General features: G+C 40.6%; 1 protein-coding gene across 3 annotated transcripts; it reads right to left on the bottom strand.

Annotated features, from left to right (window-relative positions):
* Positions 1 to 465: 465 nt before the first annotated feature.
* NEMP2 (nuclear envelope integral membrane protein 2) lies at positions 466 to 14,527 on the bottom strand. Of its 3 annotated transcripts, none has more exons than XM_042445979.1 (8): positions 14,190 to 14,527; positions 13,194 to 13,422; positions 12,978 to 13,050; positions 10,638 to 10,731; positions 8,652 to 8,766; positions 7,108 to 7,333; positions 5,257 to 5,433; positions 466 to 3,913 (listed from the first exon to the last, which is right to left on the bottom strand). In XM_042445979.1, exons 1-8 carry the CDS (start codon positions 14,277 to 14,279, stop codon positions 3,679 to 3,681), a joined length of 1,239 nt encoding a protein of 412 aa, XP_042301913.1. In that variant the 5' UTR covers positions 14,280 to 14,527; the 3' UTR covers positions 466 to 3,678. The 3 variants fall into 3 exon arrangements, with proteins under 3 accessions (XP_042301913.1, XP_042301915.1, XP_042301914.1); XM_042445981.1 differs by lacking the exon at positions 466 to 3,913 and adding an exon at positions 5,811 to 5,953 and having other exon boundaries at positions 5,264 to 5,433; XM_042445980.1 differs by lacking the exon at positions 466 to 3,913 and having other exon boundaries at positions 5,293 to 5,953.
* Between the last annotated feature and the right edge of the window lie 435 nt (positions 14,528 to 14,962).

Below are 14,962 nucleotides of genomic sequence, written 5' to 3'. Positions count from 1 at the left end.
AACGCTGCAGGAAAAACATGCAATTTCCCTGACTATCTGTTTTGTAATAATAATAATTTGGCACTGCAACATATTACAGGCCTTTACGGACTTACCAACAACAAATTGGTAAGACTTTTCTATGTGCTCAGCTAGTTGGAGACACTGGAAGTTGTTATCCAGTATAATCAGAGGGTACCAGCTTTGGGGAACACTGGCCTTGGGTAACCAGACTTAATGTACATCTTTCTTGTCAGGAAGCATTTTCCTTTTCAACCTGTCCTTGTGAAGCAAAAGGGTACAGAAGAAGGTGTGGAACTTGGGTGTCCTGCTCAGGACAGAAATAAAAGCACAACACAATTTGCAACATAGTCAAAGGCTCTCCCTGTCAACCACCCATTCCCCCCCCCACTGTACTCTATTGCTCATTAGGGAAGAGACCACACTTTTTAAAATATAAAGAAGATACTGTACTAAGAATAAACATATTATTTTAAAAGAATTTAATGCTATATACATTGGCTCACTTTAGCTTGTATAAAACATTGAAACCTTGGATAAAGTAGAGCTGTTCATATGTTACCCAAGGAGAAGGGGCAAGTATGCCCCAAACAAATGCCCCCTCCCCATCCCTGAGCCATCTGTAGACAACAAAACTTTCAACAGACCACTAGGAAGGAGAACATACAGACATATAACACTACAGACATAGTTTGCATCCAAGATTAGACTCACTAAAGTTCAAGGGACTTGCTGATTTACAACTAATGTAAGTCCCATAAACCTATCTGGGTTTATCCCATTAGCTCTCCAACTGATTAGGCACCTTGTACTTTCCACTCAGGTAGTGATGGTTTGTGCATAGCCTTTTGTTCAAGTCAACGGATTGAATGCAAAGACGTTAATAGGGCTGAGGCCAGATGGCCATGTATGCACATTGGGGTGGGGCTAGCAGCTGCCCTCAGCACATGTGCTGTATAATAAATGGGAGTGCATGTAGCTTGTGGTTTAGTTGCATTGTTGCATGTTAAGAGCATTAACTAGTAAAATGTATCCCTAAAAATGTCTTAAGAGATTTTTCTGTAACATATTTTTGATTTCCTGAGCACAATTCTCAGACCAGCTTTGCAATCCTTCATATTTAATAGGGCAATATTCACCCTGCTCTGTTTTTCAACCCCTAGTACACCATCTGCCCATCTCAGTTCCAGCTGTAAAGGTATTGGGAATGGTATCAAGTTTCCTTTCCTTCACTGACACATAAACCTTCTTATGTCACATATGGCTTCCAGCCATAAACCGCTCAGATTATAACTGTACCTTCATTTACCTGAGAATAAGTCCCACTGAACTATTAGTTTTATCCAAACCAATGTCATTGTGTGCCTTCAAGTCTTTTCTGACTTAGGGCAACCCTAAGGCAAAGCTATCATGGGATTTTCTTGGGAAATTTGTTCAGAGAGGGTTTGCCATTGTGTTCCTCTGAGACTGAAAGAGTGTGACTTGCCCAAGGTCGTTTAATGAGTTTGCATGATGGAGCAGGGATTCAAACCATGTTCTCCAGAGTCCTAGTCCAATGATTATACCACACTGGCTCTTATCCAAACTAGTAGAACTGCATGGGCTGGCTTTCTTTATTGAAGTTACAGATTCATAACCTAGGGTTAAGGATCCATAACTGCTCCACATTCAGTAAGACTAGGTAGTCTTACTATAAGACAAAGTTTGCTTATCTTCCATTCAGGGCGCATGTAGGATGACTTTTCCAGCCCCCTTCCGGTGTGGCTGTGACAGTCTGAAGCAGGACACCTGTTGCAGTATCACAGCCTTGCTCACTGGTGGGAAAGGGCTGGAAGTATCATTTTCCTTGTGTCCAGATCAGGAGCTGAACTGACCTCCTTGGTCCGATGTGGCTGATGTTAAAGTATTCTTGGGGGTGGGAGCAGGAGACATTACTTAGTAATGCCGATGTAACTAAATAGCCAATGCAGAATATGGGTGATAGTTTAATTTTCCTCAAGACAAGAGCATTCTAGGCAAGTGAAAAGCAGGCAAGGAGCATTTAAAGATTCTCCTTTTCAGGGACATGTAGCACATATTGTTTTGAGTGCTGCATTTTCCACCCCATAACATGTGTACACTTGGGTGAGTGAGTGGCTGTGGTTATGACAGCCAGCAAAATCTATAGACTGCAGATAAAGGTTTTAAAAAATTACTCCAACATGGCTGCTACAGGCCCTGGCGTGTAGCAGTTGGTGATGTGCTACCTTTTAATAGTACTTCTAAAATTTGCCATCTGAGGGACATTGCCCCAAGTTATTCTGCAAAAGGATTGGTACTGTCTTCATGAACAGGCAACACTCATATCCTAAACAGCAGCTACAAAAGAGTGAGGAGGGGAATGGAGACATTTTCAAAAACTTCCAGTTTGAGGGCCCTGAACCTCCTTTCTATCAAGAAAGCCATAGTGTTAATTCTAAGAACAGTAAATACCAAAAGTGAGTTTGGCTCTGGACATACCAAATGCTTTTAGGTGCTGTTTGTACCCCACTTTACAGTTTTCTTTTGGATCTCATTACAAACAGTGAATTGAGAAATCTTCCTGATTTTGATCACATTTAAGGAGAGACCAGGTAGCCTGCAGGGCTGCTTTCAGAATGTATACACAGTTTCCACCCAAGGCAGGGCTGTGTTTACTTTGTGACTGAACAACTTCTTTCCCTGTGCCAATCTTTGCTACTTGTAAAATGCATATGAATTTATCCGTGTTTACATAAGTAATTCTGCTACTGCCAGCATAGGAAAAAGAATCTATATAACACACTGATGGCCTGGCAAGCTTTCGTTCTTCAGGATCAAAGAATAAATTTTGTGTCCCAGTACCAAATTCTGCATTGCCACAGAAATCAAACAATGCCTGCCTAATCTGAAAGCATAGGGAACATGGGAACCCCAATATCCTATAGGACTATAACTACTCCTTGAACTTTCAAATCTATATAAACTGTGTTCAACCCTCATCTTAGATTTGGAAGAATAACATTAACATAGTTAACGGCATGTGGATTTAACCAGTGCGTCTCTTAACTCAGCAAGTAAATACTTAATCTGATGATCAGCCTTGGGCAATAAATACCATAACTTCAGAAGGAAGGGGGGCTGTTTGTTGCTCTACCACACATACCAAAATCTCTTGGGTGAGCCCTGATATCCAAAAGTGAACTCACTGCTCTAAGGCGAATCTTTCCCACAGGCCTCCTATTCTGAGTAAAAACAAAAAGTTTTACTTTGTAGAACAACTAGCGATACTCAGTTCATTTCAGCAGTGCAGGTGCTCTTGTACCTTTGAGTGAATCAAAAACCAATGAAACAGCAGTTAAATTCCTTCAAGAAGTCTTGGCTGCCCCCTACAGTTGAGAGTGCAGATTGTCCCAGCCAGTGGTGTCATTTAAAATAATTGACAACCAGTTCCTATCCAGGGACTGTGGAGGATCCAGTCTTTCCCTTCCTATGACCCCCTTACTTCTCCATCTTCTTTGTTTGTTCCAGTTTCTATCTACTCTTCCTCTTCACTGGTCCTGGCTCTCCTTTTAACTCTCAAGCTCTGCATCTTTAACAATTTTAACCAGCCGTTCCAGCTAACCTCACGTTCACCTGTACCTGCTGCATATCTGTCCCATCTCATCTTCGGATGGTTACTCAAAGAAAGTCTCTGCTGCCAAAGCGCAGGCTGTTTGTCTGTTGATGTCTTTCTTCATCTTCTTGGTGGTTCTCTTCCCTGATAATGGGACCAGTTTGTGGGTCTGGTTCTGCCTCAGTCCCTGCATTAAAAAGCTGCTGTTCAAAGAGAGCTCCTCCAATGCCATAGTGTTCCTCGTGTGCTGTCATTTCTTCATGCGACACATGAGGAAATCCAAGAACAAAGTTTGCAAATCTGAAAGGAACAAAATAAAGTTAAATGGGGAAACAAGTACAGAAACTTCCTGACAAATCCACTCTATTCTTGGTACTCACAATATTTATTGCAACATGTGGGATGTTCTGGCATACAGCACGTGCCAAGATGTGGGAAATAAGCCAATTACATATTAACAAAAAACACCATTTACCAGTCCTTGATAATCATCACTTAATAGTGGTCTGTTTTTCCATTCAATTCCCTTCCATGTTGTTCAGCTTCTTGTGAACTTCATATTTAGGAAGAACTTGACTAATGTCCTCTTTGTTGTCAACAACTCTGCAAAGGTTATTTACTATTACTATCTTCCTGAAGATAAGAGCAGAAGCTAAGAAAATAGTTGTGGTGGTGGTGTACCTTCAAGTTGTTTCTGACTTATAGATTAGTCAAATTGTTTCTGACTTAGGACATTAGTCAAGTTCTGTAGCAAATGTATCATGGGGTCGTCTTTGCAAGATTTGTTCAAAGCAGTTAGCCTTTGCCTCCCTCCAAGGCTAAGAGAGTATGACTTGCCCAAGGTCACCCAGTGGGTTTCTATGGCCAGGCAAGAGATTCAAACTCCAAAGTCGTAGTTCAACATTCAAACTACGACACTACATTGACCCTCCAAGTATTAGTAACACTAACAAAGTAGCTATTTTGTAGGACTTTCTAAAGTGATTTCACAAATAAGGTAAAATCTGATCATTTTCTTCCCTACCATGCTATATTAACCACTATTCTGTACATCCTATTATAGAAAGATTGCTCATAAACTCACTGTATACAATGGCTGGCATACTGTTGAGGAGTTACAATATTGTAAGCTGGACTTACAATATCCCAACTGCTGGAGATTCATGTTTACGGTCATCAACAACTGAATGTGAACTTAAAAACCTACCTTTGCAGCCTAGCAAAGGCCCATCTGAAGTATTTCTAAACACTGGATATTGGTGTCCTGGGAAGTGGTGTCCACAGTGGGGTGGCTGGGGACAAGAAGTTGTGGCAGAACCCTGAATCCATCTGCCAGTTCTCAAGGCACTACAACATCCCAGTACTCTAATCTCCAGAAAAACTTTAATCAGGCCATTGCCAGGCTGTGAAGATTTTTTTTTTTTTTTGGAGGGGAGGGGAATCTTCAGTCATAAATAACTATGATGACGAAACAGGATTGTGGCCACAATTTTTAAAAACAAATTTGACACATCAATTGTTTCTTAAGTAACACAGATCTGCAGAAAATCTACCCTTTTCCTCCAGAAAGCTACATATTTAATCATTTAAATAAATATAAGGACTGCTGAGATGTCAAAAAGACAGAGAAAAGGGGTTCTTACTTTTGTGGGTGATTTAGCTTGACCACTGCAACCCAGGAGGGGAAATCAGGACTCCTGCAGAACCGACGCAGTTCTTCTAAGGCTTTGATGGTCTCCGTCTCCCCTTGCTCTTGATACTCTTCTTCAGTCAGATAGCGGACCTCTAACTTTTCTGTTTGAAAAAACTGAGTTGCTTTTCTGGAAAGGAAAAGAAAAGATATTGGCACAATGAACTGGAAACAGAAAAAAGATGTTCAGCAACTGATGGGGGGGGGGCACTGAAAATGATTGCCGATATTCTACACCGGCTAAATTACGCATGCCCAACTAAACACATCTCTTGGCCCAACATTCCAGCCCAACCTAACAGCCAGTAGTCACACTGGGTACAGGTTGTCTGTTCAAATTCTGATCAGGGCACAAGGAAGATGATTTTCCAGCCCCCGCCCACCCACAAGTGAGGCTGTGATGAGGAATTACAACAAAGGTCTTGCTTTTAATTGTTGCAGTCCCACTTGCTAGTGGGTGGGTTGAAAACATTTCCTCTTTCCACCCGGATTGGCACCTGTACAGACCTCCTTCATCGGATGCAGCTGCTGGTTGAAAAGGTGGAAGAGGAAGCATTGACAGTCTTACCGGTAGATGCATAACTCTAATGCATAACGCACAATGCCAGCTGATGTTTCTGGACTGCATTGTGGAGGGGAGGGATTGAGATCTATGCCAATAAAAGGTAAATTACAGCTGGAATCCTGCATTCAGAGACATACATGTAGCATAGAGCTACTTTTCTGTACCGATAACCCCTGGTACTACCTCTCTCATCTTTTGAAACATGTTCCAAAATATCTTCCACTTTTTAGCCACTCATACTATCCTTGTCTGACATACGACTTCTTAAAAACTGGCAAATAAACCATTGCCAATACATTGCCTACATAGTTACAAAGGCATAACTAATTAACCTCTCCTGGACTGGCCACCCCAAACCTATTTTAACAGCCAGCAGCTGCATCAAGCAATGGGGGTCTGTCTGTTCAGCTGGCAATCAGAGGATGAGGAGGTTTCCAACCCCCTTCCACCAGTGAGTATGGCTGCCACAAGGAGTCCTGTTTCTGATTGTCATAGCCTCACTTGCTGGTGGGAAAGGGCTGTGAACATCTTTCTCCTGTGCTCTAATTTCCATATGAACAGATCTCTTGATCAATGTAGTTGCTGGCTCTCAAGGAAGGTTGGGGGGTGTGCTTTACCATCATGGCACTACTACCACCATCGTAGATAGGCAGTCATACTGAATATGGAGCAATGATGGATTCCTAACTCTAGGTTACAAATCCATAAACATAATACAGAATGGAGGACATTATTTTTCTGTTAATTCATGAAAGCAGTTGTACACAGAATTCAGGGAAACTGACAAAATGATGGCCTAATGAAAGATATTCAGTGTGTTTATAAAAAAAAAAAAATCAGCATTACTCACAGTGGTATTCTGTGGACTAGTGCCAGTCCACAAGTTATTGGCTGCCAGACTGTGACAAGCTTCCAGATAATCTTACAAATATGATACGGCACAAAGATGTTACTGCTTTCTGCCACATTTTTTTTTGGGGAGGGGAGAGATAGTCCATCTCATCAGATAGCTTGAGAAGGAAGTTGGGAAGACTATGAGATTTGCTCAAGCTATCCTATGTATTTCAGAAGGGGAGGACTCAAGCTGGGGATGCTGATTTTGATGGCAATACTATACATTTCCTATGTGTAGCTGCACTGCAAAATAAGCAAAGCTGTTTGCTCCCCTAATTTATGAGGAGGGTGACTTCACAGTGTTATTATTGCTATGCTATGGCTTAACAGTGAAAGGACACCAACCTGCCAATGTGGTAGAATACTCTCAAAGGATAACGCAGGATTTTTGAACAGAGCATGACAGCCATTACCACGTATGCCATGTGAGGAATGGCAATGCCAAAATAGACTAAGATCAAGCCTAGAAGCTGCAGTGTCCACATCAAGAGATTCCTACTTTGCTCAGTGCTGAGTGGTCCATGCTTGTAACAAATAGCAAAACTGACCAATCCGACTATCAAGATATACCCTGGACAGAAAAAAGCAAACGTGAAATCATGTTAAAGATCAAGGGAAACAATGCTGTATTAGAACTAACAAGGATTCAAGTGGCACCCAGTGGTGACTAGTGGCTTCTACATCCATGCGGTGGTGAATCCACTCTGGGATTTAACCTGAAATTTAAATTTATCCAAGATCTTGAACCTGAACTGACATGGAACCTACCAGCTACCACAGTTGATTCCTTAAAGCCATTGGTGGCACCTTAAAACCTAACATGTTTTTTTGGCAGAAGCTTTCAGATAAAGCTTGCTTGAATCTACAAAAGCTTAGACAAAAAGGGTCACAATACTCCTTGGTTTTACTGCATACTAACCCATATACTCCACCCTCACAGAATATATCAGCTTACTTCAGTATTACAAATGCCCCCTCATCTGGTTGGTTATAATGAAGTGTATGTATCGGCTCCAAGAAACAAAGCAATGACCATTTTAACTAACTGAGAATTCATTCTTGTTTTAAGACTGCTACCATGAAACACTTGATAACCATCTGAAGAGGACATGGGCTTCTAATTTTTGTAAAGTTATTTGCAAAGCCAATTCATTTGAAATACCTATAAATGTTTCATAAATATGCGCTACAGAATACGAAGACTTAGAAAATTTACACAATTTCCAATAGCACATTTAATGTAATGTTAACGGACAAACAAGGATACACTGTGGAAGCTCATTAGGCCAAAACCAAGCTACACTTGTGACCTCATAAATTTTGCTATTCACATGTATAGTCATGGCACCATTGCCTTTATTGCAAAGAATTCAACCAAAGAAGTTCTGTGGGGCTGGTGAGTGAGGAACCTTTGGTTGATGCAGCTGCCTGGCTTTAAGGTAGGTTTTGGGAGGTTAGATAGGGAGACAGATTGCAGTTACATCATCATAGTGATATCTCCTATGCAGCATCTCAGACCACATGTTTGTTTTAAAAGGACTTCACGCATGATATCCAATCCCATTACATGTACAGTACTCAGACCTAAGTTCCAATATGTACATACTAGCTCACTCCAAAGTGGGCATCCACAAAAGACTAGGTCCCTCTCCTATAGAAACATTTCCTGCTGATCACCCTGCCTATTTAATCAAAGGAAGTACTTTCTAAAAGCAAAATACAGTTCTGTCCTGGAACCTCCAGAGAAAAACAAAACTTACTTTAGAAAGATTTAATTTTATGAAGATAGCAATATTGAAAAAATATAATACTGATATCTACTTTTATATATATACAGTATTTAACACTATACACTATCTAACAGAATGGTATCCCATTCATATTCTTACCTAGTATGTAATGTGAAGAATTGTGCCACAGCCATTTCAAATCCTCTTTCCAAGTGTAAAAACAATAGAGAGAAGAAAACCAGCATCCACTCATTAAAATCCAGAAGGTACTTAACTAAAGTGAATGGAAGGGAAGAAAAGAACAGAGAGGTATGTGAGCATTTTGTGGGTTTATATATACAAATTCACATTAACAGGGTTTGCCAGGTACTGTATCTCTACCAGAAGAAGCTAATACAAAGCCCAACCTGACAAACTCACACTACACTGCTATCTTATACTTAGACAACAGTCAAGATAAACTAAGCCAAAGATTTCTTATTCCACTGCCTTCAATGCATTTGTTTTTTAAAAAGCATGGAGGAAGTCCCTTATAACAAGGGAGCTTAGAATCAAACTAGCCTGAAACACAGAGAAATAATAGTTTAGAATTTTTTTTATTTTTATTGTGCATGAAACAAAGTTTGTATACATTAAACCAGTGATGGTGAACTTTTTAGAGTCCGAGTGCCCAAACTGCAACCCAAAACCCACTTATTTATTGCAAAGTGCCGTGTCCCTCTGGCGTTCTAGTAACAAACTCTGGCAAACTCTGTGCTGGGGCGATGGCACATGTGCCCACAGAGAGGGCTCTGAGTGCCACCTCTGGCACGTGTGCCATAGGTTCGCCATCACTGCATTAAACCATCAGAAAGCAAAGGTGTCATTATCTCAGCCCCCTCATGGACAAGTCTGGATTGGGGAATTCCAGATAAGGGAGCCTCAACATGTACTAGATTCCTTTCCTGAGATCAAGACATTTCAAATATGAGCAAATTTGGTTAAAAATTCATAGGGTCAACAGAAACCAGAACCTCTGACCCCATTCTAGAATTAAATTTGGTCCATAAGCCACCAGTTGGGCATACCCAATAGAAAGCAAGAGTGAGCTGAAATGTAAACAGACAAGCTACTTTACTGTACAATTGTAAAGGAACATTACAATCTGGAATTCCAGAATATACTCGCAATTAGTCTCTCCACTGTCTTTTGGGCACAGGAAACAAGCTATCCCTAATTGCTCATTTTTTGGTCAGATATACCAGTTAGGAACAAGCTCCCTCCCTCTCTTTTCAGCCAACTGATTCTTTTTACTGGGTGAGCAGGGGAAGAATAGATATTAGGTTTCCTCCTCCTCTTCCTGTTCGCTACGCTGTCTGAAAATTTGCTTGGGATTGCTTAGAGACTTGCTGGAATAGCAAGAAAGAGGGCACAGATAGGCTGCAGATAGAACGGGGAATTTAGGCAAGATCTCCTGTTCTGGTTCCACCAACAGGAGAGTTCTGAGAAGACTTCCACTCAGATGATGTTCCTGCCTGCAGAAAAGAAGCTGGGTCCATCCCACAAGCCCAAATACAACTGGCAGTCCAAAATAAAATAGGCCAACTGTATCAATTGTTGAACGGTAATCAACTGTTACATAAATTCCACTGATCCAGTAGATATACTCAATCTAGATTGGCTATAGGCCAGGAGTGACCAAAGTGTGGTTCTCCCGATGATCTTAGACTGCAGCTCCCATCAGCACAGCTAAGGGTGAGGAATGCTGAGAGGTGCAATCCAACAACATCAGAGGCCCAGACTTTGCCCACCCCCAGCCCAATTAAGGCCTTTAATTCAGAGAAGTTATGATGAGCTCTGAGGACTCCCGCACCTGATTTATAATTTCTTCCTCCCTTAGATGCGCCCATTGAGTACATGAATGTTAAACAAATATTAGAATGGAGTCAGCAAATGCTATTCCAGAAAAAAGAATGGTATAAACAAACAAGCCCTCACTCTTTGACATAAATTCAGCTATAACATTTCGAAGCAATTATACTGCAGCATCTTTATTTACTTATGGCATCCAGGGACTAACTAAAAGCTCAATTTAAGCTGGGAAACCAAGCTAAGTGTCAAACGCTCGGTTGTCTTTTGTTTAGATGTTATCAACAATGTGCCTACCTTGGGAATAAATCTTTTAAGCATCAAAAGGAGAAAGACCGGAGTGGCGAAAACACCAAACGCTACTCCTGCGGAATAATAGAATACAACACTTCTGTTTGGGAAGAACAGAGGAATGCTATTAACATTTTGTGCACAGGGACAAGTGGTTTCAAGTATATAGAAATAGAAAACACAACTCTACTTCCTCTTCAGAGATCTACTCCCCTGGTCCCCACTGAAACACCACAGTATGCCCTCAACCCCACATGGTCTCTCTTTCTTTATTCTCTGTGTAATCCCAACCCACAAACCCCCCTTTCCCCTAATTTCTAAGCCTTGTTCAAGTAAAACAAATTTCAACAGGCAGCAGGGTTGCAACATCACCATAATATTTTATATTCGCATTTTTAATGATGCATGCTTAAAGACTATTTACTTGTTTATAGGTCTTTCTGTTTTGTAAATCACCCTAGAATGCTTTGTGAAAGATACCAGAGATATGCCTCAGTTAAAAAAAGATATATTCCTGGGCTTTACTCCTTTAACAGAAAAATTGGTACTAGAGGCAGAAACAACATGGAAAGAATAGGGAAAAGTTCCTACACAACGAAAATGATGAGCAGTTCATGTTGTATTCAAAACAAACAATATCCACATGTGAAAAAGAAACGAGGTCATGTATACCTTGCGTAAGTATACAGAAACATTACTTCTTCCAAAATTCATCAAGTGATTACTATTATTTTCACCAGCCTCCACTTTCTTTTTTTTTAATTTTGTCGGTGAAACTTTTATAGAGCTATGCTTTTTTGTAACACATTGGGAGTAAACAGTGAGACTGGCTTATATGTTCTCCCTTTTCTGTTTTGCTGTTCACACATGCTCAGTAAGAGATACTGGAGGCAACTGCTGTTTACCTTGCCTTTTCTAGGTACACACAGAGCTTCAGTAGCATCCTGTTTTTCCTCAGCTCAAGCTTTATTGCATTGTTTGCTAGAATAGATACGCTGCTGCAACTGGACACTGAAAGTCTATGTTGCTTCAGCCATCATTCATCATCCTCTCAATGCAGATACTGCCAAAAACACTCCAGTTAAAGAGAGGACAAGGAAGAAAAGCAGGGCTAGGTAGGCACAAAAAAACTTTGTAAAAATGGGCTTCTTCATCAGAGGCTTTGTTAACGGAGTTATGCTCATACAGAAAAGCTCAAATAAATGAGTACAGTGGGCCCTTAGGATCCATTGGAGTTTGGTTCCAGGCCTCCTTATGGATATCAAAATCTGTGGATGCTCATGCCATTAAATACAATGGCATAGTAAAATGGTGTCCCTTATATAAAATGGCAAAATCAAGGTTTGCTTTTTGGAATTTATAATTGTAAAAAATATTTTCAAGTTGTGGATGGTTGAATCTGTGAATAAAGATGCTGTGGCTACGGAGTGCTGACTGTATATGAAATAAAGATATCATGGTTTGGATGTTATTGGATCTGCTATATGGCCAACACGGCTACCCCTAGATGTATATGAAATATACAGCCATAAAACTCTATTTTTATGAATGGATAGAAGAATAGATAGCAAAAGTTCTCCAGAGTTGGCATGTTCTTGCTATTGGAAAGAACAACCCACGCTGTCCCAAAACAGAATAATCCCCAAAGGTTCTGTTTTGGGTTTGAGAAGGAAAGAAAAAATCTGAAATTGCTTCCTGAAAAAGGCCAGAACTTTTACTGGCTTCACACTGAGGATTTGTAGAAGTTCTATGGGCTACATCAATACTTACTAGAGGGTTATCACCTTGAAACCAAACCATTTAGCTTCTTTTTTTAAAGAAAGGAAGGTGAACACTACAGCCTCTAGATTCAGCAATTTGCCTGAAATTCTGCTAAATTGTGACTTGCAAACATATGCCGAACTGCAGCCTAGTTTTCCCCTCAAGATCAGCAAGTTAAAACAATCTCTGACAGCCCAGGGGTGCAAATCAGACAGCCCTCTAGATGTTTCTGGACTCCAGCTCTCAGAGCCCTAGCCAGCAGAGCCAATGCTGAGGAATGCTTGGAACTGAAACTCTAACAACATCTGGAGGGCCACCTGATTCCCACATACACACTCTGTGTGGATAGTAAAAGCATGCTAGCATGTACCTGAGAGCCGGTGTGGTGTAGTGATTTGAACATTGTGCTACAAATCTGGAGACCAGGATTTGAATCCCTTCTAATCTATGGAACCCACTATATGTCTTTGGATAAGTCACACTCTCTCAACCTCAGGGAAGACAAGGGCAAACCCTATGATAGATTTGCCTTAGGGTCACCATAAATCAGAAATTAATAGGTCCTCAACAAAGAGAAGCACTTACCTACTCAGGTTGTATGCAAAGTGAAAAAGAAGGCCACCAGCAACAAATAATATAAGGAGTCTGCGATCCAGCACTGGAACAAAACAAATATAACAAGAAAAATCCACATTATCTCATGGAAGGAGCTTGTTTATTTGAAGGAGCTTGTTTATGCATCCACCAAGTAACAAAGGCACATTTTATGAATAGGTTTTTAAAGCAAAAAAAATTACTCACTGTTTTGTCGGGCACTCACAGTGTAGGATGCTTTATTCAGGGGATGGATCCTGAAACACGTTTTGTCTCCATACTGGTCCAGTGACATGATGACTTTATTAGAAACACCTGGCTGCCAAATATTGTTAATCAAGCACTTTAAAAAGGAAAACAGATTTTCTGACCGTTGACAGTTATGTTCCTCTGGAACAGACACCACTTCAAACATTTCAGTGCTATTTATTTTCACCTGGGAAAATAAAAAAAAAGTTTAATATTATTCTTGGCTCATAAATACTGTCGTTGTTCACCAGACAAGAAGAAATAAGGGAGCAGCACTCATACAATCTGTACCTCTGAACGTTGGCCTCATCTGCACATCACCTTAACTAATCTAGTGCATACCATATCTGTATGCAAGAGCAGATAAACAAACTAATCGATACCATGACACTCACTGGGCTGTAGTTCAGATTTCTAAGAGCATATACAGCTGTGTAACTCTCTTTCCTTCAAGGATGCTGGGCCTTCAGCTATTAAGAAATATCCTTGGTTTTGCTACCATATAAAATGGTAAAATGCAATGGATTTTCCATCTTGTGTTTATTTTATTGTGCAGCTGTAGATGCCTCTTTTGGGGGCAAAAAAGCCCACACAAATACAATAGTGTTGAAATACCACAAGAATTCCAAACTCACTAGAAATTAAATCTCATTCTTCAGACTCCTTCTACACAACACTCAGCATGGCATTTTGTAAAAGTGACATATGGCTGAGTTCTTCCCAGAATCACAGTACTGGAAAGGAGTCTGAAGAGTGAGATTTAATTTCTAGTGCAGGTTGGAACTCTTGCTGCATTTCAACACTATTGTATTCGTGTTGGCTTTTTAAAGATTAAAATATAACCATCAATAAGCATGTGAAGACAGGTTTCTTCTTTTGCTTGTGTGTTCTTCCCAGTATGTTTGCTCCCCATCTTGATGATTATATTTGCATGAATCAACAGTGGGACTGTACCTGAATAGTTGACCAGACATTTCTCAAGTGGATTGCTCCATTTGGGATGTAGCAGAAACAGGTTGGCTCAGAACTGTGCATTACGTCCATTGTCTTCAAGGACCTACACCGACTATCTAAACAGGCAAGTGGGGAGGAAGAATGTATGAAAAAGTTGGGAGATACCTACAAATGGTTTGGACATTTTTTCCTGGTGCATTACATGTCTTGTGCTAATTACATTGATCTTCCCAGTTGGAAACCAAACCAAACCAAACCACCATGTTAAGATGTGGCTTCAGAAGCTGCTTCAGGTCTCTTTGGAAGTATGCTATTTAAATGATGCATGGGTCCTAAGAGTCCGGAGGTCGTGCCAAAGCCACACTCCATTCCTAAGCACTGGAGTGCAGCTTTCACAGATTGATTAATGTGTTCTCTCTCCATAAGCCCCACACACAACCACCATAAGCCTCCACACCACACAACAGGTGACACCCTGAGTGTGGATGTCACTGAGTTTTTGTACATTTATTCCAGTTTTTTTCACACTTTGGAATGGTATTTTTGTCCGTGAAAAATTCATTTGTCCACAAAAACTTCTCTCTCTCTCTCTCTCTCTCTCCTTTAACAGCCAGGCAGTTCAGGTGGAATGGTTAGGAGGATGCATTGCTACTCCACACCCCTTTATCAGATGCATCAAGTGTCCTCCTCTATTGGCAAGCATGTAGAGATATGGATTGGAGATGTAATTCTTCACTGTTTTCATTCTTTAAGGTCATCACCTATTCCTGCCG

The sequence above is a fragment of the Sceloporus undulatus genome, chromosome 1 (genome assembly GCF_019175285.1).
Source record: "Sceloporus undulatus isolate JIND9_A2432 ecotype Alabama chromosome 1, SceUnd_v1.1, whole genome shotgun sequence".
In the NCBI taxonomy this organism is placed as follows: domain Eukaryota; kingdom Metazoa; phylum Chordata; class Lepidosauria; order Squamata; family Phrynosomatidae; genus Sceloporus; species Sceloporus undulatus.
The sequence above is the reverse complement of the archived record's forward strand: the minus strand, read 5'-3'. Positions and strand labels throughout refer to the sequence as shown.

Coding starts and splice junctions, on each gene's coding strand:
- NEMP2 (XM_042445979.1), bottom strand. CDS start 14,279: ATGGACGTAATGCACAGTTCTGAGCCAACCTGTTTCTGCTACATCCCA. Junction 10,732..12,977: donor TTTGCATACAACCTGAGTAG/GTAAGTGCTTCT, acceptor CTTCCCAAACAG/AAGTGTTGTATTCTATTATT. Junction 7,334..8,651: donor TTCTTCACATTACATACTAG/GTAAGAATATGA, acceptor TTTTCTGTCCAG/GGTATATCTTGATAGTCGGA.